We start from the raw sequence: 26,678 nt of genomic DNA, 5'->3' as shown, positions 1-26,678 counted from the left end.
AGTCTATATTTTTTGAGCGAAATAAGAAGCTAATTTTTATCATTCCGCTTTAGCGGTTCTTAAAATTTGGGACCAAAACAATTTTTTGTGAAAACTTTGATTTTTCGATATACAAGAATTTTACTTTACGATGCGTTTTGCTATTCCCTACCCAACTTCAAATTTTTGCTAAATTATTCCTTAACATAGGGGATAATTTGATATTCATAATTTGCGAGAATAACAATACAAAAAATTATTGTAAAAAGGAATGACAAATGCGGAGAGATCACTCAGTCTAGGTTTAAGATAAATTTATATAACTTTAAATTTGTAAGTAAAACAAAAAAATACAGCAAATAAAATTGAGTTGTCTTTGTCTAAAAAAAAATTATTGGTTATCTTAATTTAAAAAGCTCATTTTTGTATAGGATTATAGCAAAAACTGATTCTAAAATACTAAAATATTTTTATTTTTATCCGAATAATTATAATTTTATAAATCTCTCCAGGATCACAGAGATTGTTTTTTTTTTAGTGAGTTAATTTTTCCGTGAGTTTTCTACTTGTGGGTATTTTTCATATGAGTTTTTTTTTGGGTTTTATTCTGTGTGGGCTTTTTCCAATGTGGAGTTGTTTCCATGTAAAATTTTTTCTATGTGCGTTTATCTCTACGTGGGCTTATTTCTGTGTGGGTTTTTTCCGTGTGAGTATTTTCGGTGTGAGCTTTTTTCCGTGTGAGCACTTTTCTTCTGCACATTTTGCATGTGGGCTTATTTCGTGGATTCAAAATAAATAGCTAATAATTTTTTGCGACTTGTTTTATTTTCCTATTACCTCATACAATCCTCTTGCAAAGAATGCCAAAGTTACATGATAATAGCAAAAGAAGAAATGGTTTTACTTTCTTAGTTGACTTTCAGAACTTTTCATAAGAAGAAAGAATATTCCAAATTTTGGCTACTTGATAGTTATGGCCACTCTCTTAAAATTTTATCGTTAATATTAAAAGCTTTTATTTAACTTACTCTGTGGTCTGTATGTCTGTTTTCATATTTCCGGAGCCAAATTTGAAAGGGTTCCCGTTGTTCCAAAAAATTTAAATTTTGCATTCTTACTTAATCTGCGTGACAATGCAAAACTATTTAGTTAAATACCCCCTAGAGGGGTTAAATGGGGTTTAAGAGTTTTAGGTTATCTTTACAAATGGGTTTTCGATGTGTACATATCGTAACTTATACCAACATTAACGGTATGTTGGTCATTGTGAAATATATTCTTCTATCACATACCACTAAACAAGTTTGCACAAATCAGCAAAATAATGGTGTTAAATAATACGATGAAACTAAATTCTAGAGAAAATGACGTTTAGAATAAGTGGAGTCTAAAAAGCAATAAATAAAAAAAATGTTTTTTTAGAAAAAATCTTTTATTTAAAAGATGCACTAAAAAGCAAAAAATAATGTTTTTCTATCAGAGGAAAAGATTTTTGCTTATAAATTAGGATTTTTAAATTTATAAAAGTTTTGGGGACGGTCATAAGTTATAACAATACGGCATTACAGAATTACTTTTTTAAACTGAGCACAGTTACCAAAACTTTTATAAATTTTAAAATCCTAATTCGCAAGCAAAAACATTCTCCTTTTATAGAAAAATATTATTTTTTGCTTTTTAGTGCATCTTTTAAATGAAATCTTTTTTCGAAAAAAAAATTTTTTTAGTTTTTTTATTTCATATCCAATGGTTTTCAGTCTACTGAGACTGAATCGCCTGCAAAGTACAAACCAAATAAAAATTTCTGTTTGCCTTATCACAGGATATGAAAACTGCGTCATTCACTATCACGTATTTCCATTCCGTTCTAAACATTTCGTTAAATCCACTTGTTGATCCCCAACTCAGGCAAGTATTGATTTTGCCCAGACATGCTCAGTCACAACAACCAGTCATCAATCCGCAATATGTTAGCCGCTTAATCACCACACAATGGAAGATTTACTCCTCAATATTGTTAAAGAATCGACGGGAACGAAATTGTCGAATTTAAAACAGAGCGCACAAGAAGCCCACGGTAAGTCCCCGAATCAAACGCACCACAAACTTCCACCAAACCATTTCAGATCTGCTATGCAACCAGAACAACCTCCTCCGCAGCCCCAGCCACGAGCTACGAACCGCCTGCTTTATTCCTCTGAAATTGGCCCTCGAAAGCAAAAAGAGCAAACTTGTGTCGCTGGCCCTGACAGGACTCAATGTAAGTGATGACACTGGCGCAACAAGTCGCCAAAATAATCGCTAATCGAAGTTGTTTGAGCCAAAATTAAGGTTCTAGGCCTCAAATTTAGTGTAAGATGACGATTTTAGAAATGTTCTAAATGTCTGAGGAGTAAACCGTATCCTAAATTTTGTATACCAGATTTTTTAAAATTTCTACGGGATTTGGTCTGATTTCTAAGATTTTTGCCAATTTTTTTAAATGATTTTCTGTGATTTGATTGATTGCTCAAGATTTTTTTTTGATTTCTTCTGCGGTTTACCCTTCGTGAATGTCATGGTGTATTTTTGGTCTAAACATTCTGATTTTAAATTGGGAGTATAACTCATAGAAGCTTCAGAGCTTTAACCATTCAAATAAATGTAAAATAACTTTTTGACTGTTGGAACTAGTGTAAAATGTTCGGCACCATCGTAAATGACGTAAAAATTTTTTTTGTATTTTTTGTGTCTTCTCCTTTTATTCTTGGCACAATTATACATTTCATATATTTGTATTCCGATTCGAACTCGATTACAAATTGTGAAAAATTAGATAGTCACACAGATAGTCATCTCTTCTTTGTTCACCTCTTCAAAAAATTACAACATTTTTAGTTAGATAGAGAGTAAAATAAATAGATTAGAATCATGTTCATTGTGACTCTTGATAGAACACAAGAATTGTTTCTAAAAACCTGTATGGGTTTCCAAAAATAAATAATTTAATGTGTATTATTTGAATCTAGTATTTTGTGACTTTTGTATATTTGGCTGCGCACATTAGGTGCAGCTGTGTAAAACACCCTATATATTCAACTTTATTCTTGAGGATTTTATAAAAATAGTGTACACACATTCGCTCACTGATTTTCTGTTTTGTTGGAAGTTTTTGAATCGCATAAATCGAAAAAAAGTACGTTGTCTGTTGTTAGCTGTTAAGATGTCACTGCATCTTCAGCTCCGGCTATTTTGAGTAGAACATAAAAATAAAAAACGTTTTTATCCCGTAAAAGTTTATATTTTCAGCTGAATTTTTATTGATTTGAAGAGTACTTTGCTATCTTTTTTCCGTCCCTTTCTTGAATACTCTCGACACGGAAAAATAAAGTCATGCTTTTTCATGTACGAGTACATGTAGAACAACTGTTAATTTAGATTTTTTTGATATTAAAAAATAATTGTTATAAATTAATATAATTCTGTAATGCAGAACTGTAAACAGTAGCTAAAACTGTGATCTTTCAAGTTCATTATTTGTGGATTTCTATTAAACAGTTATATTTTTTGTATTCTTTTAGAATTTAATTTTAAAAAAATGAGTATTTAGTTTAGCGTATTTAGTTTATATAAGCAGGTAACTATACCTCTTCGGATAGAGCTAAATGAAAATGAGATACAATACCTAGAAAAGAGTGAGAAAGTGCGGCTACTATAATTCTTTTAAATCTATATAAAGCCAAAAATAAAGTAGAAAAAAAATAAGAATGTAAAATTTTGATAATTGTAGAATCTGTTTTAAGCGTAGGACAACATATTTTCTAAAATTATTGTTTAAATAAAGGCATTTTTTTTAAAAAGCGCATCAAAAGTTTGGTTAAATTTGTTTGGGATATTCGATTTTTCTTATGAGTTAAAAAGTATCGATGTTTCTAGTTAAGGCACAGCTGAGATTAGAAATGCGACGAGCAAAGGCAAACTTACTTTTTTAAGAATAAGAATAAAGAATTTGAGGCCTGAAGAAGAAACAATTAATTTTCGAAAAGTTGCTAAAAAATGTAATTGTTCTATTCTATTCAACCATCAACAAAAAAAGCATTAGCGTACTGTAAATTAGATTCTAATTTATTTCAGGCAATTATTATTGCCAGTTTTTATTAAAAATTCTGTAACTTGTTTAAAGAGCTGCAAAAATTTAACAATTGTTAAAATCCCAAATCTAAATTTTTTATGGGTTATTGAAATAGTAACGACACTACACTTAACGGTTATTAAATTTTAATAATTTTATTGGAGAATAGGTTTTATAGTCTTATTATTTTATTATCCATACAGCAACTAAGTTTTATTAACTTTGACTATTTTTTTTCAATATTATTAATTTTGGAAATCGAACTATTAATAAAAATTCTACAGCGTCTGCTCTTTTTAAAAATCACACTGTGTAAGTATGTAGTGAGATGACATCAGGACAGTGGCGCGTTTAATGAAATTTTATATTAAAATTTAATGTAAATAAGTTATAATGTAAAACAATTGGTAATAAATAATGAAAAAATAACAATTTTGGAAAAGTCATTCAAGTCAGTTTCTTTCTTCAGAAAGTGTAATAACTTATCCATAGTCAATAAAGAACACTAAAAGTACCGTGGGATTTTCTAAAATTTTGATCTAGTTATCCATGACAGTTATTTTAACTCGGAATTAAGATTCTAACTTTATTAGTTTATTATACAAGTAAAGAAAAGTTGTACATTATCTATGAGTGATGCTCACTTTATTCTACAGATTAAGATATATGTAGTTATTAATAATTCGAGTGCTAAAACACAAGCTTAAAGTTCGAGGGCTGTTGTTATGCAACGAGCGTATGCGAGTTGCATCATTATACACCTAAGAACTTTAAGCATTTTCGTATGAGTGTTATTATAGTTTTTTTTTGTTGCAACATTTGAATTTAAAATACGTTGCTAGGGAAAGCGTGTTTTAAAATAGTGTTTATAATACAGGGTTCAGATATTAAAAAGAAGGCTTAAAATATTACCAACAAAAAAGGTAGACTACCTCTACTCGTATCTATGGAATAACATTATTAAACCTATAAGAGAAAAAATGTTATGTTCTTCGGTGAACAATTTGAACAGATAAGGCGATGCTGAAGTTAGTTACGCAATATGTTTCACTGCTAGCGTAACTGTCATGGATGACTAGATCAAAATTTTTAAAAACCTTTTGGTATAATTTGTATTTCTTCGTGAAAACGCGTTTCTCACCTAATTTTTTTTTTTTAATAATATTTATTTTCAACAGGTGAAACACCCAATTACAGAAAATAAACTTAAACTTAATGATCGTGCTGCATGCAAGAACTAATAATTTAAATAAACTAAAACAAACTAATAATAATACTATAATATTAAATTAAGAAACAAGAACTAAAATTAAATTTTACCTAGCCACTAAAGTAACTAATTATATGATTTTTAATGTAATTAAATGAATGAAAATGAATATCACAAATACTGCTAATTTTGTTAAAATTACTACACATTACATATAAAGGTGATTTTAATAGAACATTCGTATTACAACTGCAACTGTAAAAAGTCATGGGATGACGTGAGTTAATTCTAGGAACCAGAAAAATTATCTTATTAACAAGAGCAATACAGTCAATCTTGTTGTTTAGTAATTTATGTAAAAATGCAATACTTGAGATAATTCTCCTAATTTCTAGAGAATTGATATTAAATGTCCTTAAAAGCACTAGTTGGTCACATCCCCTATCGGGGTAATTTTTAAAAGAAATATACCATAGCAGTTTCAAAAATTTTCTTTGGACTGATTCAATACTATTTATGTGTGTGGCATATATAGGTGACCAAATAATTGCACAATAATTTAACTTGGAGCGTACAAGGGCAAAAAATAAGACTTTTATGGCTCTTAAATTAGTAAACTCTCTACAGTTGCGATAAATAAATCCTAAAGTTTTATACGCGCTATTAACAATATTTGTAATATGATTCACAAATAAAAGTTTGTTATATATTTAGGTTTAGCCTATTAGCTTCGCACCACTGGAGGAGATTGTTGATGTTATTCTGCAAGACTTGACAATCATTACCGGTTTTTATGATATTATAAAGCTTAAGGTCATCAGCAAATAGAAGACTGTTACAAGTTACTGCTGCAGTAATATCGTTTATAAATAATAGAAAAAGTAAAGGACCTAAATTTGAGCCTTGCGGCACTCCGGAAGTTGGTACGAAGCTAGAAGATAAACAGTTCCTGTATCTAACAAAGTGTTCACGATTAACAAGATAGGAAGTTAAGAGATCAAGTAGGAAGCTACTGAAACCTATGTGCCGTAATTTATCGAGAAGTATAAAATAATCCATTTGGTCAAACGCCTTCTGAAAGTCCGTGTACACTACGTCGACTTGCCCATTTACATCTAGCTCAACAGCGACACCTTGAGTGAAATGTAACAAATTTGTCACGGTAGACCGTTTCTCCATAAAACCATGCTGAGTAGGCGTTATAATGTGTTTGATGTTTGGGTAAATTCTTCTGTATAATACAGTCTCAAAAATTTTGGCAAAGTTAGATAGCAGTGCGATGGGTCTATAGTTATGAACATCAGAAATATCACCTTTTTTAAATACCGGGCAAATAATAGATTTTTTCCAAACTGCAGGAAAAGTAGAGGTTTTAACAATAAGATTGAATAAATAAAAAAGAGGTTTGACAAAAATATGAGCACAGTCTTTGACGAGGAAACTTGGAATGCCATCAACACCAGAGGTAAACGAATCTTTTGACCGTACTAACGCTTGGAAAATTTCTTCTTCAGTAATGTTATCTATAGAGACCGTGATGTTATTAATCAGTGAGGAAGCATCGTTTTTGTTTACAGTCTGCTGGGACTGAATATACACACTACTGAAATAGTTACTGAAAGCATTGACTATGGAGAGCGGGTCATGTAATTCTTGATTATTGTACTTCATAAGACCTGGGATCCTGGTTGCACTTTTCTTTTGTTGAACAAATTTCCAGAAATTTTTAGGGTTGTTTGTTAAAGATTCTTGAGTTACACGGATATACGTTTTGTGGGCAGAGGATATTAGTGATTTGGAGCAAGAACGATAGTGTTTGAAGAGGTTAAGAATATCATCCCTTTTAGTTTTCTTCTTACGGAGACAGTTGATAATCTCACCATTAAACCATGGAGGATAGTGATATTTGCCGTTTTTTTGAGATGAGTACTTCGGCACATGTAATGCAAAGATGTTGTTTAGTGTGTCATAAAACAGGGAACATGCTTTTTCGATATCATTATAATTAATTAAAAAAGACCAGTCAATAGAATAAAGGGATTCTAATTTACTTAAACGGACCGAAAAGTTACCAATGAAGAGCAGAAATGACACAAACTCACTTATTTTACATAAAGCTAGTACAGACCAAAAAAGATAAAAATATTTTTTTTGTTACATCAGTCTTATCATTAGATTAGAAACTCAATATACTTAATTTTTTTTTAAAATCTTTCAAAACGTACAATCACGTTTGAACGTTTGAACTGACAAAAGTCTCTATGTTGGGTATTTTGTAGAAAATAGTGAGGGACGAGCGCTTCCAATCGGGCACTGAACCAGAAGATGATTCTCTCTGGCTCCCCGCGCAGTTACTCCTCGCTACATCTTCTATGCTAACACAATGCGAGGACACACAAGTCCACATCTTGCGCGTAGTCCTAAACCTGGCATGTTCAGCAAGCTGGGCCTTGAACGGCCGTTTGGTCATGCTTCTGATAACACGATGTGGAGAGGCCTACGAAAACGGTACACAACCTGTCCGAGCAGCTGCTCAAGCCGCAGCGAGCCAAACTCTGACCGCCTTTTGCACCTTCTTGGACGAAGAGTGCCAAGAAATCTTACAACAGCAGCAAAAGCACAAAAATTCAGGCAGCAGTGCCGAGATGGTGTACACGAAAACGTCGGCAGTTGCGTGTTTTAACGAAGCAATTCCTGTTATGCAATACTTGTGCAGCAGACTAGAAGAGGCCAAAACGTAAGGAGTTGGGGAAATTTTGTTTTGTTTTTTTTCTAGTTGCGATTTCAGGCAACCAAAATCGGCCGATCTTACGATTTTTCTCCTTGAGTGTCTCCTAACCCTTGTCAACACCCTTCCACACACCGTTCATTCTAACATCCACTTCACCACTTTCCTTTGGCAACGCTTTTGTCCCGCCCTTTTGTCCCTTCTGGGTGCTCCGGGTGACCCAACTGGGCATTCCCTCACCACCAATCAGAGCAAAATCATCTACAGTATCGGTATCCAAGTCGTGCGTCTTGTTGGTCGTGAACGTGCCCTTCGTCCTGTCCTTGAAGCCCTTTTCCATCGTATGCTCCTTCTCCCGAGTCCACTCAAAAGACTTGAACCTTTAAGGGCCGCCCGTGAACTGTTAAGGTCGCCAGGGCGTCTCGCTGATCTTTTGCTACTTAGTGGGGCTATTCATAGACATGCGGGGGACGATATGGCTATAATCCGACTGTAATTACTTCAATTTTTGTGAGGTAAAACAAAGATGAAATTTTTTTTTTAGAATTATGGATTCGATTGAGGAGTCGTCACAATGTAGCGACACGAATGTACTTTTGGCGAGTGTTGAGTGTGTGGGGGCGCTTTTAGGGTCACTTGAGGCGCTTTGTAGGGGCGAGGGGCTCAATCAAGAGGGTGCAGAAATTGCAAATTCGAGATATGTGACTTTGGAACAGGCTGACTATACTGGACCTTTGACGTATCAGTCGTTGGCAAGGCTTCCGAAGCCCTACCGGTAGTGTTATTATTATTACTAAGTGCAATTCAAAACGCGTCACCTAGAAAAAGTGCTTTGAAAATAACCGCACTCGAAATTTTTTTGTTTTGATTTTTTTACATGTACGTTTTTTCCTTGATTTCCTCCAATTTTCCCGATTTCAATTGTATAGGTCTTTTTAAAAAAATTGTGCGGCATGCATTTTTCTGGAGCAATTATTAAAAACACATTAATTAATAATAGTTTTTCGGAAAATAAGTAGAAAATAGATAGTCTTCTAGAAGACATTTTTTTAACAATTTTTCGATCATTTTACGTCCAATGGTGGTTTTAGATACGAAATAAATTTTTTTGTTCAAAAGTTCAAAAGTATTGCAAAAAATTCATTTTGCAAAAAAATCCCCAGAGTGGTAGATTTTATGTACGAAACGAATTGGAGATAAAAATAAATTAAATATATTTACGTGTTATTTAAAACGAATATCTCGGCGCATCCACCAATTTTGATATCGAACGACACTTTAAAAAATGATGTATAATAGTAAATAAGTGTTATATTTTTACATCATACCGACATTTATGACGAGATTTTTAAGTTTTTAAATGTAAAACTTAATAAAAATTAACAAAAAAAGAAAATGGCAAGTGTTTAAAAAGAAAACGCCTTAAAAAAATTTTAATACGGGGTAAGTCTGCTAAAAATCTAGCTTAAAGCGTAATTAAATTGCGTAATAATTACACATAAATTATTATCAGCGTTTGTTCTTAAAAACTCTTTTTTTTCTGCTTGCAATTTTTTTCAGAATTTGTCTAATTTTTTAAACTCGTAATAAATATAGACTGAATTAGAAATATGTATTGCAAAAAAATGTATGGATTATTTTATAAAAAAAACATCCTCAGAGCAGTAGATTTTATGTACAAAACAAATTGGAGATGAAAACAAAATTAAATTTTTTTATTATTCAAAACAAATATCCCGGCGCATCCACCAATTTTGATTACGAACATTTTAAAAAATGATAAATGACAATAAGTAAGTGTTGTATTTTGACATCATACCAACATTTATGACGTGATTTTTTAGTTTTTTAAATGTAAAACTTAATAAAAATTAATAAAAAAGGTTATACTTAGTTTCATATTGCAATATTATTAGTATACAATGTTCTAGTGAAGAATAAAATAAATCGAAATTATGTTAAAAATTTATAATTAATTTCTCTACAGGTGTAGAAACAGTATAGTGTTTAAACATATGTCTCATTTCAAATTTGTTACAGAATATACTGCTGCTAGGTATCGTTTGAAATAAATATTTTTTTATAAATATGTACATGAAATATGGTAAAGTATGGAATAAGAATTTTTTGGTGGCAAGTGTGCCTTTAAAAATCTTAATTTTTACTACTAATTTAAGTTTTAAAGCTTATAAATCATGTTATAAATACGGGGTAAGTCTGCTAAAAATCTAGCTAAAAGTGTAATTTAAACGTATAATAATTACATGTATATTATTATCAACTTTTGTTATTAAAATCTCTTTTTTCTTCTTTCTCTGCATGTTTTTTTTTAAATTTGTCTACAATTTTTTACATTCTTAATAAATAAATACAGAATGATTCAAAAGTATTGCAAAAATTTTTTGAATTATTTTCTAAAAAAATCCTTAAGGTGGTAGATGTTTTTATTTACAAAACGAATTAGAGATGAAAATAAAATAAATTAATTTATTATTAATTTAAAACTAATATCCCGGCGCATCCACCAATTTTGATAACGCACAACATTTTAAAAAATGATGGATGACAGTAAGTAAGTGTTATATTGTGACATCACACTGACATTTATGACGTGATTTTCAAGTTTTTCAAATGTTACTTAATAAAAATTAATAAAAAAGGTTATACTTAGTTTCATATTGCAATATTATTAGTATTCTATGTACTAGTAAAGAATAAAGTAAATCGAAATAATGTTAAAAATTCAGAATTAATTTATCTACAGGTGTAAAGAAAGTATAGTGTGCAACACTTTTACTCACACTTTAACTTACACTCGTGTGAAATATGCTTTATTCCAAACTTGTTACAGAATGTAATTGTTATGGTTTAGAATTTATATTTTCTTATAAATATGTAAATGAAATATGGATAAAGAATAGTATATGGATTTGTTGATGAAAATAACAAGTGGTTAAAAAAAACGCTATTAAATATTTTAATTTTTACTAAAATTTTGAGTTTTAAAGCTTGTAAAACACGTGGTATAAACACTAAACATCTAACTAAAAGTATAATTAAAATGTATAATAATTACACATAAGTTATTATCAGCGCTTGTTATTTTTTTTTGTCTCTGCATGTAATTTTTTAAGAATTTGTCTACAGACTAAATCAAACGTTCATGAATCAATTTAATTTCATATTGCAATATAATTGGTATACAACGTACTAGTAAATAATTATATAAATCGAAATAATGTTAAAATTTTATAATTAATTTATTTTAATTATAAATTAATTATAATTATTATTAATTGTTTGAAATAAATATTTTCTTATAAATATGTAAATGGAATTTAGATAAAGTATAGAATAGGGATTTTTTGGTGGAAATGACAAAAAGAAAACGCTTTTAAAAATTTTAATTTTTACTAAAATTTTGAGTTTTAAAGCTTAATCACAGACTACACCTTAGATATAATGTTATAAATAAATGCATAATAATTACACATAAATTATTATCAGCGTTTGTTATTAAAAATTCTATTTTTTTCTCTGCATGTAATTTTTTTCAGAAGTTGTCTACAATTTTTTATACTTCTAATAAATACAAGCTGAATCAAAAGTATTGCAAAAAATTGCTGTTTTCATGTACGAAACGAATTGGAGATAAAAAAAGAAAATTTAATTTATGTATTATTTTATCAAATATCCCGGCGCATCCACCAATTTTGATAACGAACAACATTTTTAAAACATGATGGATGAGAGTAAATAAATGTTATAAATGTAAAACGATATTTTTGTTACCTTATTTCTGGCAATAATAAAATATAAATGAATGTGATTCCTACTTAAAATTTGTGCTACGCACTCATTTAACTAATACATGACTCAAAGATAACGAACAACTTTTCTTTACTTGTATGTGTAACAGAGTTTTAATTTTAAAACGTTAAAAAAAGGGGAAATTACAAAAATAGTATTAAAAAATTATTTTTAAATGAGCTTGAAGCACTCATTCTTTAAAATAACTTGTAACTACGGTACTCGTTACTGAAACTTGAATCCGTGCTTCAAGAATGGTATAATGAAACTTGTTTTGTAATATACTATTGTTTCACTTTTTTAATTAAAGCAAGGAAGTAAACGTCGAATTTTTAGAAAACTTTAATCATTTATTGAATTTTTATTACGGGACGTAGTTTTTCTAGGTGTTGTGGTTGCGCCTTTAATTGCATTTATTACGTTGTTATCATTATTATTATTATCAGGGACGTGGTTGCAAATTTGAAATGCCAAAGCGACTCCGACAGTAGCGGGATTGAGGGCAACGTCCCCGACATTGAAGGGGGCTCTGAATCGGATTGTTCCGGCGCAACCGAAGGCCCCGAAGAATACGGGAGCCAATCAGAGGACAGTATAATGGACGATGACAGTTTTTTAACCAACCATCAACTCCAAAAATTGCACAAACTTCCAAAATCGCTCAACTTGGGCCGAAGTGGTCTAGAAGAGTGCAATACCGACGTGGAACGTCACAACGCCCGCCATTTCGTCAAAACCTTACAAAACATACTTCTCCCAAACCTTTTATCACTAAGATCGTCCATTCAAGTCGACGAAGTTTTGCAAGAATTCGCCTCCAAGTGTTGCCAACACAACTCGGCCCAAAGCTACGAAATTTCAACGATTATGAACGCCGATGGTGTTTATTTAGCCACGTATTCGGCCCTTTTGCTCGACTTGAAGCTGATACAAGGGGGCAACCATGATGGGGGCAACAACGTCCCCATCACGGAGGCCCAGTTTGTGGAGGAGATTCATGGCAGTGGGGTTTTGGTCTACGTTTCGGCGACTTGGTTATGCGAACTTTACCAAAATGTTTTGGCCAAATCGTTGCTTCTGACGGCTGGGTATGACCCCAAAGCGCCCCAACAGCCAGCTTTGGTCAATTTATTGACAGATGTTGGTGGTTTATGTCCGTCACAGTTACTTTCCGATTGGCAGAAGTTGCAAAAAGTCCATGGAAGCCCGGAGAGTAGTCCTGAAGTTGAGGCAGGAGTTAAGCTCTCACGGAGGGTTTTGACGTGTTGTTGGGCTTCCGTGGTTTCGGTTTTAGGGGCGCCATTGGGCGAGAAAAGCACTTTTTCGGGGACTTCGGCTCTGAGTCGGTTGGTGGCGAGAAGGGCGCGGCAGAAGCATCGGCAAAGGATAAGGGATGATATCATTACGGCGTGTCTTGAGGGCCTCCATAAGGTATTTATTTATAAAATCGGGGGGAAAACCGCAGTACCTGATTTTTTGGTTCTATTTTTTTGATTTCCGCGATTTTTTTTTGAGTTTTTTTTTTGAAAAAATGTTCAAAAATGTCATTGTAAAAATATGGATATACTGTGTTAGACAAAAGTATGGAACCAAGCGTTTTGTGGCTAAACTATGTTCCTTACAAAAAAAATAAATAGTACATCATCAACTCCTTCAAAAATGTGAACATTTTTCAAGAATAAATTTTTTCGAAATTCTTTTTTGTTATTCAAAAAAATTTTTTTTAATGTAACTTTACCACGGCGATTATTTTGTTAAAAGTTTATGCTCTAAAAATTACTTCTAATTCAATAATTTTGTTTTTGTGTTTTTTTTATAGATTATTAAAGCCGCATTCCGAGCTTATTACGACGGTTTTCTGAATACCACCACTTCGACCAAGTTCGAAAAACCTTCGTAACGGGCTCGGAATGCAACTTTAATAATTTATTTTCAGAGAACCACTGGTTTAAATACAATATTATTGAATTAGAAGTAATTTCTAGAGCATGGTCTTTAACCAAAAAAATCGCCGATGTGGGGTGCCATTTAAAAAAAAATTAATAACTCGAAGACTTAAGGAATTTCGAAAAAAATTATTTCTGAAAAATGATTACATTTTTAGAGTACTTGATGATGTACTAATTGTTTTTTTCGTAAGGCACATAGTTTAGGCACAAAACGCTTGGTTCTATATTTTTGCCCAACGCTGTACTTTTTTTTGTAACAAAATATTTAAACTTGTTTGCTTGCATTTTAAATTTTTAGCCAAAGGGTTGAAAAAACATAACGTCTACCAGTTTGAAGAGAAGTTCATATTACTTTTGTTTTCAAAATGATTTCCTTGATTTATGTATTCACTGCAGATTTCTTCTAATTTGAATTAGAATTTTCTAAAGATATTCAGAAGAAATATTTAAATTCATCTATAGATTTGTTTTTATTTATCTATTTTTAGACATTTTGTTTTTTTTTTGATTTTTTTGGTTTTAACAAATTATTTTTGATTTTGTTGGATTTTCTCAAGATTTTTTCTTAATGTTTTCAAGATCACACTAACATTTCAAAATAATTTTGATGACTTCAAAATTATTTGCAGATTTCTTTTCATTAGAGCTAGAAGTTTTCAGAAAAAATATCTTTTATTGATTTTTCTTGTTTTATTTTTTGGTTTTCTTCATGTTTTTCTCTCGATTTCTACAATACAGTTGCACTAAATATTCAAAATGTTACCTACATACATATTTCTTTTAATTAAAGTTACAGATGTCTTGAGGAAGTCAGAACTAGACTAGTATATAAGACTAGTCTTTATCTATCATAAAGGTTTATCTGTAAAAATTTCTTTTGATTTCCTTTGGTTTTGTTTTGCCTTGTTTCACTCTTTGTATTTCTTAATGATTTTCTTTTGCTTTTCACAAAAATTGCACCTATTGTTCAAAAAGATTTTCGTGAATTCACTCCAGATTTCGCTTAGTGTTAGAGATTTTCAGAAGAAATATTTATGTATATCTTTCTAGACATTTATACTTATCTCAACTACACAATAGGGGTATTGTTAAAAACACGTTGCATTCTAAAATTTAATTTTAAAATTTAATAAATTTTTTTCTCTGACTTTCTTAAAAGTTACACTAACTTTTTTCCAAATGATTCCTAATGTGATTTAAAATATTTACTTCAAATTTCTCATAAATAAAGCTAGAGAAACCTTAAATCTATCTATAAATTTATCTTTACTTTAAAGACTTATCTAAAAAAAATTTTTTTAATTTCGTCTACTTTTAACTTATTTTTTTTGACTTGTTTTAATTTTTTTTATTTGTTCCTGATTTTCTCAGGAGCTCCATTAATTGTTTAAATAAAAGTAATTTTATTTTCCAACAGACAAAAATGTTTATATTGGATAATTACAAAATATAATTTTAACACAAACAGAATAATTTTAAATAACAATATAAAATACATAGATAATACAAAAATAAGTAACAAGAAAAGATGAATATTTAACATTAAATTTATTGGCAAAGCTGAGACAATAACTGTTGCTTGACCGACGGATTAGTAAATTAGCAAAAAATATATCGAATTTGTTACAATACATATACAATTATACAGACGCATACAGTATGTTATGGGACAATTAAAATGATTTTCGTTGTTTAAATTATCACTGCTGATTTTTTTTAATTAGAGTTGACAAAGATTTTTAGAGGTATATCTGGTTATAGATTAATTATTTATTCATCAGTCAAGATTTATCTATAAAGCTTTATTTCGATTTCTTTTGGTTTTTGCAGATTTTTCTTGACTTTATTTTTTTTATGGTTCCTTGAATTTCCTAATAGTTTCATCATTTTTCTTTACTAAAGTTTGAGATTTCCAGAGAATATATGATATCGCATCCATCATGTTTATAGTATAATACAATTTATTTGATAAATAAGCTACATTAGTATGAGTATGAGATTGTTTTTCTAAAAGGATGGGTAAATAAGCGAAATTGTTTTACTGAAAAAAAGAGCACAAATACAAATAATAAAAGAACATCACTGAATTTGTGCGATTTAAAACAAAGAAAAAAGGAGATATATTATTATTAAGTTTATAATAATTCATTATTTCATGTGTTAGAGACAAATATATAGAGACAAATGGTGGATGCGCCGGGATAAGAAAATTTTAATATGTAGAAAATATGGTTAAATTTAATTAGTGTTATTTTACAAAAAAAAAAACAAATAACTATTATTCAAAATGTCGATTAACTACAAGCTCAACTACAAGTCTTGGATATACTAGGAAATTTTTTTATTAGTTTTATTAGTGCTCCTGACTGACTGAAAAGGCCCTTAGGTACTTTTTTAGTTTGGATAAAATCACCAACTTGATAATTTTTAGTAACTACAAATTTGGCAAGTCCTGAAAGACAGTGTTAAAAAAAATCATGGTCAATTATGATACTGACCCTTAGTCTTTTCCTCTTTACTGGTTTTCAGTATTTATTTGTTTTTTTATAAATGCCTATTGTAAAAACTGCCTCCATGAACAGATTAATTTTTATGTATTCTTAAAGATTTATCTATATCTATGAAGAATTTTTTTTTATTTTTACTGATTTTTTCGGAATTTCTTTAATTTTTTTTTCTTGCGTTCATCAAAAGTTATACTAATTTTTTAAAATGATTTTTGTGATTTAACTATTTCTTACAGATTTCTCTTAATTCGAGTTACAGTTTTCCAGAGGAAATTAGAAGAAAATTTTAAATCTATGTGTAGGTTTATCTTTATTTATTTCCTCCGGTTTTAATAGATTTTAAAAGTTTGTAAGCGATTTCCTCTGCGGTTTACCCCTCGATCAAGCTTTTAGACTTTTCAAGTGACTTTTTTTCAGGCAGCAAGCTTGAGTAACACTTTGAAACTCCAATCCCGGAGCTGCAGTATTTTATCGCTACTTTCGGCTTCTTCCTGTAAGCCACAAGGCGCCAAACTCCCTGCTTCCCACGCCCTTTCTTTGGACGTCCTTTTATCCAAAGGGCTAGCCCTTGGCTCGCACAGTGCCGCCTGTTGGCCACATGTCTTCTCCGCTTGCGTGGCCGTAGCCAACCTCGAACATGCCCTTTTTAGCAAAACTGGCTCAACTCAACTCTTGATGGTTGCCCAAAACACGCAAAACAATACCGTGACATCGAGCACTTACACCAACAGTGAGAGACTTAACATGACTTTCAATATCAGTAACGACGAAGAGACTTGGTATAAGCCGTTGTCAAATTAATTTTGGTTCTGTTTAATAGGTTTGGGTTGTAGCGTGGACGTTTACAGTTTTCTGCATAATGCCTCGTATGCCGCCACGAATTCGTCTGATGCCTCGATTGCCGAAATTGTGGAACGCAGTGGGGCACATAATGCCCAAAGTCAGGGCATTTTGAGAGGAGTTCATGCAGCGAAAGTTTGCTGCGTTTTGTCGCAGAAAGCAGATGAGTTGTTTCATTCAGCTGCGTTGAGGTTGTCTCTGCCAGGGCTTTGCAGTTTCTTGACGGAGTTGTGCAAGGCGTCGCATACACAGGTTCGTGCAAATCTAAATTACACCCATTTTATCGACAAATATTCAACAATAAAAAACATTGTTTTTTGATTATCAATTAATTAATTAATTAAGAATATAGACAACTGATAAATAAGGCAAAGATTGATTATAACGATAAAAGGATTATTGAGGCTGGTAACAATAAAAGTAGAGTGGCTTGGGACATTATCAGATCTTCTAGTTCTTCATCAACACAAACTCGTAATATAGAATTACATAATAGTTCTGGCGTCTTAACAAAAGATCCTACAATTTTGGCAAATATGTTTAATAGACACTTTATTGTCAGTGATGATAGTTTACTGAAGAATAAATTTAATAATACTTTTAGTACATCTTGCTCTTCCAATTTTTTTCTTCTTTCAACTAACAAACTAGAGGTTGAAGCCATTATAAAAAGTGTATCAAAAAAGAAAGCTTCTGGATCTGATAATATTTTGGCAGATGTTAATCAAAACATTTCTGAGATTTTGGCAAATTTTATTAATAACTCTTTTAGTTCAGGCGTATTTCCGCAATCTTTAAAGGAAGCTATTGTGGTTCCTGTTTATAAAGGTAAAGGATCCAGAGCAGATATCAACAACTACCGTCCTATATCTCTTTTACCAGCGTTTTCTAAGGTGTTTGAAAGGTTATTGTACAATCGTCTTTACAACTATCTCGTATTCAACAACTTTCTCTCCAATTGTCAGCATGGGTTTCTTAAAGATCGTTCTACAAATTCTGCAATTTTTGAAACATTAAATTATATTGTAAACTGTTTAGATCGTGGGGAATCAGTCATCGGTATTTATTTTGACCTTACTAAAGCATTTGACACACTTGATCATGAAATATTATTAACCAAGTTGTTCAATATTGGTGTCAGAGGCATTGCATTAGAACTTTTCCGATCTTATTTATCCGACAGGTCTCAAAGAGTTCGTTTCACTTATAACAGTAATGGCGCTATCTTGAATGTGTTGTCTGAGCCAATAACCATTTCAAAAGGTGTTCCTCAAGGATCCATATTGGGGCCGCTGCTATTCGTTCTTTATGTAAACAATCTTAAAGAATCTTTAAATAAATACTCACCCTGTCAATTTGCTGATGATACATCTTGTATAGCAATAGGTAAAGACCTACACACTACTTCTGCGGAAGCTTCGGACGCAATTTCTAAAATGTATAAATATTGTGAGGCTCAGTTTTTAGACTTAAATATGAACAAAACTCTTGTGGTACAATATAGAAATGGCCCAATGTCATCCAGTATCTATATTAAGCTTGGTACAAAATCTGTTCCGTTGGCCGATGAAGTAAAGTTTTTAGGCTTATACATCGATACAGCTTTAAAATTTAACGCACATAGTAATTATGTATGTCGCAAACTAGCCAAATATTCATACATTATTCGTAACTTGCGCACTAGTGTAAGTATAGATACTTTAAAAATGTTTTATTTTGCGTATGTACACTCTACTCTCTCGTATGGATTAATATTTTGGGGCTCTTCTACCAGTTCAAAAGAAGCCTTTGTGTTGCAAAAAAGAATCATACGATGCATGCTTTTCAAAAAACCACATGAGAGTTGTAAGCCCTTTTTTAAATCACTTGAAATTCTACCTCTAACATCAATGTATATCTACAGTCTCGCAGTATTTGTGAAAGAGAATGAGCATCTCTTTGAAAAAAATAAAGACAAATATGATGTAAGTTTCAATAAAGTTACAAGGTTCTGTAAAGACATCCGAATTCCAGAAAATAACTCCTCTTTTTTTAAAAATGGTGTTTATTATAAGTCTGTTCAGATTTTCAGAAATTTGCCGCAGGACATTCGTTTGCTAAATTCGCTGACACAATTTAAATCTAAGTTAAAATCATATTTATTAGAGCATTGCTATTATAAACTTGATGATTTTGTTAACTAACAAAGTTAACATGCTCGATACGACGGTGCCGATATCTCGGAAGAGATCAATGGCTGTACGAATTATTATTATTATTATTATTATTATTATTATTATTATTATTATTATTATTATTATTATTATTATTATTATTATTATTATTATTATTATTATTATAAGGAGAAATCGTTTTTTAGCGTAATTTTTTTATTGGTAATCTATTTTGCTTATTTAAAGCACGCAGCAGCGTGTATAAATAAAGTGTCCATGGCAACATTAGTAACCCAAGAAACGTGAAGTATAAGTGGCAACTTTTTAATGATTATAATGATAGTATTTATTATATCAAAGTGTACCAACAAAAAAATAACGTAAATTATTCGTGCATAACTAGTCTTCAAAGCACTTGCTTTATTTCGAGCACTCCGACTACGTCGTCGTGCTCGAAAAATCGCGCGTGTTTTAAAAACCTCCTTAAAAGTAAAGCCATTACTTTAATGAGTTAAAAGCAAAAATCACACATTTGTATTATTCTTTTAAAGAAAAGACGTTGATTGTAAGAGCATTTTCTTATATCGGTCAAGAAAAGCACAAAGGAGATTTTAAAATTTACATTCTTTGCCTGTTTTTTATTTCGAAATTAAAAAATAAATATTTTCTAATTTTTGCAAAAAAATCTGAGGTTTTTTAATAGACTTTAGCACCGTTTGCAAAAGCGACATTAATAAGTTCATTGCTATTAAATGTCAGATTAACTGCTCATGTGACCTAATTGGACCAATTATATGCTGTGATTCGTGAGCTTTTTGCGAATGAACTTAAATTACTGATCACTCTATTCTGAATTTGTTCCACGTATCGATTGATTTGTTAAATAAAAATTTGTCTAATTTAAAAGAAACTTTTATTTTCTTGTCGACACAGTTCAAAATCTGTATTTTTCAGCTAACTAACTTTATTTCGTAACAAAAAAAAAGTTTAATATTTGGGGTATATTTCGTTCGAATCTCTTAGGTTGAATACATGCTAGAAATTGCCGAATTTTTTTATGGAAAATGAGATTTTTTTTCTTTAATGAAAGTTGTAAGTTTTATTTTTTAACTTATTTTTGTAACCGATTTAAATGATTTTTTAAAAAAGAATTCGTTTTTATTTATTGTTTCCTAATTGGGATTGAGGATTGAGGACCAGTAACGAATTTCCTCTCTGTGTTGTCTACTAGTTTCTTGGTTTTATTTATTGATCACTTTATCAAGACTAAAAAATACAATTCAAAGACCACATTTACAAGTCATTAGCAATTAATAATTTATTATTATCAAACATTATTTAAATTTTACATGTAACTGCCGTTTTTGCGCAACTATCTGACTTTTTAAATGATTTGCCTTTTTCGGTTGAAGTGGTATCAGATATTTGTTTCAAAATAAAATTTTACTTCATATTTTTTTTAACGATACAGAAAATCACAAAACAAATTCTTAATTAAATTCTAAGTTTTACGGCATATTTCGATCAATTAAACTTATACTATTTTAACGTAAATTGTTAAATTTGTGTAAAAAATATAGTTTGCATTGAGTTATTTTTGCTCTTTTAGAGAATTATTATTTTTTCCAGATATATTCCAGAAATCCCAGGATTGATTATTGAAAATTTTCTTATCGATGCAGAAAGTTGTAACAAATTTTTCACCTTATTTTGTTCTATTCAGGGTCTATTTATACAACCGTCATTAATTTATTCTAAAATTCAATATTAAATACGTGATTAACTAATCGGGTGACCAAATTGAACCAATCAGATATTCACATTTACGTAATTAGCTTTTCACAACGCATTAAATTTTAATTGAGCTTTATATAAACCGGCCTTTAGCTCATTTTTAAATAAAATTCTCTCTTGTTAAGAAGTATGTTTTTCTAATGATATGGCAATTCCAATTTAATTAGTGCCAGATATCGCAAGATAGAAAAAAATTCTTATTACAAAAATTCTTTATTGCAACAGATAATCACACGTAGATGTGATATACACAAACATACAAGAGAACAGGGTGAAGTTTCTAAAAGTCTTGTTTATTCTTCTAATTAATATTTACATTCTATTATTTCTTCACACGTTACTGTACTTGTAATAGAACGAAGTAGTGATTGGACGCATAAATTCAAATTAAAAAAAAGTAGTACAACAATACAACGTCAAATTACTTGTTTTTTAAATTTGTTTTTATACTTCGTCACTACACACAAGACACAAAAAATTGTTTAATTTATTTATAAATAAATGAGTTGTTAGCTGTTTTCGTATAACCTGGTTTTTTACATTTTATTTTAGAGTATTTGTTTTGTTGTAAGTCTAAAATTGCAAGAACTAGCATTTTGAATAACAAAAAATTAGTAAATGTTTGGTAAATGTTGTTTGAACTTTTATTATTATTATTATAAGCATCCTTAAGAAAGAGCTGTCAAGTCAGCACAGGTAAAAAGCTATGAACCACTGGTATAATTTTTGTCTTAAAAGAAAAAACAAAAACATTTTACTCGTAACTTTGGATTATTTACGTGTTTTTAAAGTAAACATAAGCGTCAAACAATAACAGTACCAATTTTTTGTGCAGCGATTTAAACAATTAATTAATTGAATAATTGTGATTGTAAAGAGTACTTGTAGAGAGGTTCTGAAGAAATTTAATAGCATATGCTGATTAAATTTTAGTTTTAATGTGTAAATATTAGTTCTTGGGTCACAGAAAAAATATTTTTTATTACACAGCTCTTTACCCGTTATGAGGACACCCCTCGCCAGCAGAAAAAATGGTGGAAAAAAGAGCTCGAATCCCAGCAAAAACCCCCAGCCACTCTCCTCCTCCACCGAATCGGTGAAGTAACCCTCAAGTGCATCCGTTCCGGCCGCCCTTTAATCCACACCATGAAAGTCTGGTCGATCGTCGGCCCCCATTTCATGCAAGCAGCGTGTCACAAAGACCGCACAATCTCCAAAAAAGCAGTCCAATGCATCCATGACGCAGTCACCGCCCTATTAAACGAACAAGCCGAACTGCCACACTTCCACTTCAACGAAGCCCTAATCAAACCATTCGAAAACCTCCTCTGTCTGGAACTGTGCGACTTGGACGTCCAAGACCAAATCGTGTCCTGCCTTTGCGAGTTCGTGGAAGCCAACAGGACAGAGATCTGCTCGGGTTGGAGGCCACTTTTCGGGACTTTACGAGTTACCAATGCGAAAAATAACGCAGCTGCGATTTTGGACGTGTTCCGGATTTTCCTCTCGACTGATAATACGCTGGTGTTTGCGAACGCGGCTTTGGACTACATTTTGTGTCTTTTGTCACACATCAAAAACGCCAATTTTGAGGAAAACGAGCCGCAAGTTAAACAACAAGAGAGTAAGAAAGGGGCGTTTTTGGATAAAGATGATTTTGCCTCAAAACTGGTCATCGGACCGGTTGATCTATGCATCGAAAGCCTCAAACTCCTCCAAAATTGCGCCGCCATCTTATCAATGATGTACAACATGCCGAAATGTCCCTCCTTTAACGTCACACATCGCATGAACATTGACACCGATCCGCAAGTTGTTGATCCAATCATCCAGAATATTGAAGTTGTTAACTTCAACCAAGACCATTACGACCCGATTAGTTACTCGATTTTGGGGACCAGACACGACTTAGAATTGTGCGAATCAAGTGGTATTACTTTAGCCAAAATGGATCGGCAAAGTAACGTTTTGAAAATCTGGTACATTCTCCTTGAAGGACTCTCCTCAGCTTCTATCATGTCAGCTCATAAAAACCAACCATTTGTTGTTGAAACCCTCTTCAAACTTTTAAGGGATTTGATTGATAACCCGGGCGTTAACTTTGGGTTATATTCCATAAATCACTTGCTACTCCCGATGGTTCAAAACTGGATGCGCCAGAACAGCAAGATCCAAAAACCGGGCGAAATCTGGCAAAACTTCAAGCACTGTTGTGGCTTAGCTAGCGAGCTTGTGGTCGATTATTTGCACCATTTGCAAGGTTTTGGCCCTTTTGTTGAAAACCCAGCCGCTACTTTGGCCCTCAAACAACTCCTCTTGATCCTAATCGAGTGTATAACACAACCTAGCGAAAACATAGCCCGGTTAGGGACTTCCTGCATCCGTCACGTTATTTTAAGTGCTGGTAAGATTTTGACTGGAGGGCAATGGGAAATTCTGGTCGTGGCCCTACACAGGGCTTGCACCATCTCGCTTAACCCTCTCCACCAACTAACTCTCGCATTTAAAGAGAACTCGGATAGTTTTTACGGCGACTTGGCGACAGTTAAAGTCGCAGCGCGTAAAGACAGCACAGTGTCCGAAAACGAGAGGTTGTACGAGCTTGCCCAGCAAGTTTTCCTCATGCAATGCCAACGCAACTGTCTCAAGTGCGACAAGTTGTGCGAGTGTGATGCCAGTATGACGATTGATGATCGCAGTTATGTTTTCCTCCTCTATCCGCTTGACATGTCTTCGATTTTGAACCCCGATTTGTATACAGTGCGGGTTCCATTTCGCAATTTGGTTGTTGGGATTTTGGCGCATCAAATGCTCGTTCAGACGATTTCCAGCGCGCTTTTGCAAAATTTGAATCATATCACGCCGATTTTGAACATTTTGCAAATCAATTCGTGCAGTTTAAGGGGGATTTTGACGCATGTTAACGCCAAACATGTCGATATTCTGTTGAAGTGTTTGGATGTGAGTAATGCCAGAGCGAAGCAGTTTGATGTCAGGCCCGGTTTGAAATTTTTGACTCAGAAGGTTGGGAATTTGAGCAAGGCGGCGAATTTGTACACACAGGCAAACACTTCAGAGGTGGTCCAAATCATTGTTTTAATCGAGTTGTGTCTTGATGGCATTGAGAAATATTCAATCAAACCCAAAGACTTGAAAGAATTGTTGGGGAAGGATGGTAAAGTTAGGTGTTCTAGTGATTTGGACTACGTGGAGCAATTTTTGCGACGGTTGCAAAACAAGTGGGAGTTTTTGTGCGAATCTTACATCAACCTAACGATAAACATCCCAGTGCAAGACAGTGAAGACGAATTGAAGAGTTCTAGTGATAATCTTGACCAAATTGCCGACAAACCCCGACCTTTCAAATTAGCAGATTTCAAGCAAGAAGAAGACACTTTGAGTTCAAGCACTGATTCCGAAGGTTACTTGGAGAAGGAAGTTTTGCCAAATGTGAAAACTGAAGATGAGGCAGAAAAACCCAAACTACGTCAAAGTTGTAGTCTTGACGAGACAATTTTGAAAAAGACAAAGGAAGTCTCATCGACTGATGACGAAACGAATGACATGGCGGCCAAATATACGAAACAGATCCACGACAAGTATAAAGTTGAGCTTAATTCGATTAAATACGACACTAATACGTTGCTTCAAATGCGTAAATCGACCATTTCGAGTGATAATATTACGAGTTGTGACAGTTTTGAGAAAAAGACGCCAAGTCCGAGGATTAATCCTTTTATGGTGGCTAATGTGCCACCGCCACAGCCGATACCGCCCGAAATACAGCAACAGAGGGCCATGAGTATCTTTAAGGTAGGTCAAAACTTAAAAAAAAAGTTGGCCAGACAGGGGTTTGAACCCTAGTTTTTTGAGATGTTGTTTTTGAATAAATCTTTAGTTTCGGTATCAGGTACTTTTGAGTTTTTTATTTTTGGAAAATATTTTTTATCTGGAATTGGGTAAGAAATTAAAAAAAAGAACTCGATTCGCGTTGGTACGTCAATTTTTTGAATTGTGAAATATTGATAATGTCAATAAGACCCACGGTTTTCAAATGTTAAAATGTTTATTGCAAAACCAGCTTCATCCTCAGTGTTACATTTAAAGTGAATAAAAGCTAAATTAGTTACGAAAGAAATTTTAAAGAAAGATTATCTTACCTGCTTGCATAAATTATTATTGTAAAACAAATTAAAAGAGTGAACTGTCAAAAATTCACAAACACTGCGGATGTTAAAACTAAGAAAGTTACATCATAAAATTATGAACAAGTTAAAGAGAAATGTCTCGTGAAGCGAGACGTTCTCATTGTGATTAATGGGAATTATGGAAATTGGTATTAAAAGAAGAAAGAAGATTTAATTGCTCCATCTGACGTTTAAGAAATGAAAATTATTTAAATAAAAAGTGTTTCGAGTAAACTGCAAGGACTAATTTATGGTGTGACTATATTTCACAATTAAAAATGGCGATCTTTATCAGAAAACACCAACTGTAATTTTTTTTATTTGTCTCTTTGTGGTAAATCTTTAATGACTTTTATGTTTATTTATGAACTTACATTGTATGTATTTTATAAATAACACAACATATGGGTATAAAAAGTAATATTCAATATCTCGAAACTTTGATATATTATATACAGATTTTTTTATGACAACAGGTACTTCGACTTATAGAGGTTCCACTGTATTATGTATAGTAAAATATCGAAATCTTATTCACTTTTAACACTAAATTAAGAACTTATTTGAAATTATATATTTTTGTTTGAAACTGAATAGCATTCATGTTTTCAAGTTTTTTACTACCTATTTTAAGATATTCTTGTAGAAATTGTAAAAAAAGTTGACCAAACTCGAGTTTAAACCTTTTTTGAGTGTTTGCTTTAGAAGTAATCTTCAATTTTTTGTTTCAGTTTTGTTATGATTATGTGTACTTAACAGAAAATGTCCAAATATTATTTACTATATTAAATTAAGGTTTTATGTATTATGTAATTTTTTGTTTTTTAAGCTATTTCTATATTAAAAATTAAGTAGCAATCGTATTATAGCACTCACGCCATTTAAAAATAAACACGATCACATTTATATAAATTTTGACCTGAAAAAAGTTGGCCTGACCCGGGTTTGAACCTCAGTTTTTTGAGTTGGCGCTTTGGAATGAATTTCGATTTTTTAGGACTCTGAGGCGTACAAGACGACTCGGATCGAGACAATGGAGGCATGTCTCGAGCTTTTGAGTAGTCTATCGTCTGAAAAGCTCTCGCCTTTGGCCACCGTTTTGAAACAAGGCGCCGTTCTTCTAATCGGGGCTCAGGACGAGAAAATAAAAAACGCAGCTGAGAATCTTCTCAACAGAATGAATATCTCGTACATTGACCACGATAATTTCTAATTTATTTGCACTCTTTAAGACTGGATTTGGAAGTCTGATGGTAAATCTTCGTGCTTACTTTCCGTATAATTACTGTAGAATAAAAAATAAATGTAAAAATCGCTGTATTTTATGACGAATGTACAGAGAATGGTAGACAATAAAGGTGAGTTTAAGTGGTTTAATTTTGGTACCACGTTGTCTCGAGAGATCGGAAA

At 32.0% G+C, this 26,678-nt stretch overlaps 1 protein-coding gene and 1 long non-coding RNA gene across 2 annotated transcripts; one reads left to right on the top strand and one right to left on the bottom strand.

Moving 5' to 3' along the window:
• Nucleotides 1–1,816: 1,816 nt before the first annotated feature.
• Nucleotides 1,817–26,645, top strand: LOC657429 (uncharacterized protein). Its single transcript, XM_064357629.1, has 10 exons — nucleotides 1,817–2,056; nucleotides 2,106–2,239; nucleotides 7,580–8,037; nucleotides 8,089–8,520; nucleotides 8,573–8,803; nucleotides 12,285–13,269; nucleotides 16,712–17,073; nucleotides 17,128–17,386; nucleotides 22,072–24,894; nucleotides 26,266–26,645. The coding sequence occupies exons 1-10, from the start codon at nucleotides 1,972–1,974 to the stop codon at nucleotides 26,479–26,481; spliced, it is 5,985 nt and encodes a 1,994-aa protein (XP_064213699.1). The 5' UTR covers nucleotides 1,817–1,971; the 3' UTR covers nucleotides 26,482–26,645.
• Nucleotides 18,182–18,645, bottom strand: LOC107398419 (uncharacterized). The gene is made up of 2 exons (XR_001575271.2): nucleotides 18,482–18,645; nucleotides 18,182–18,429 (listed from the first exon to the last, which is right to left on the bottom strand). It is a non-coding gene; the product is annotated as an uncharacterized LOC107398419 (long non-coding RNA).
• Nucleotides 26,646–26,678: the final 33 nt, after the last annotated feature.

The sequence above is a fragment of the Tribolium castaneum genome, chromosome 6 (assembly GCF_031307605.1).
Source record: "Tribolium castaneum strain GA2 chromosome 6, icTriCast1.1, whole genome shotgun sequence".
NCBI classification, from domain to species: Eukaryota; Metazoa; Arthropoda; class Insecta; order Coleoptera; family Tenebrionidae; genus Tribolium; species Tribolium castaneum.
Note: the sequence above shows the minus strand (reverse complement) of the source record. Positions and strands in the feature narration are given on the sequence as shown.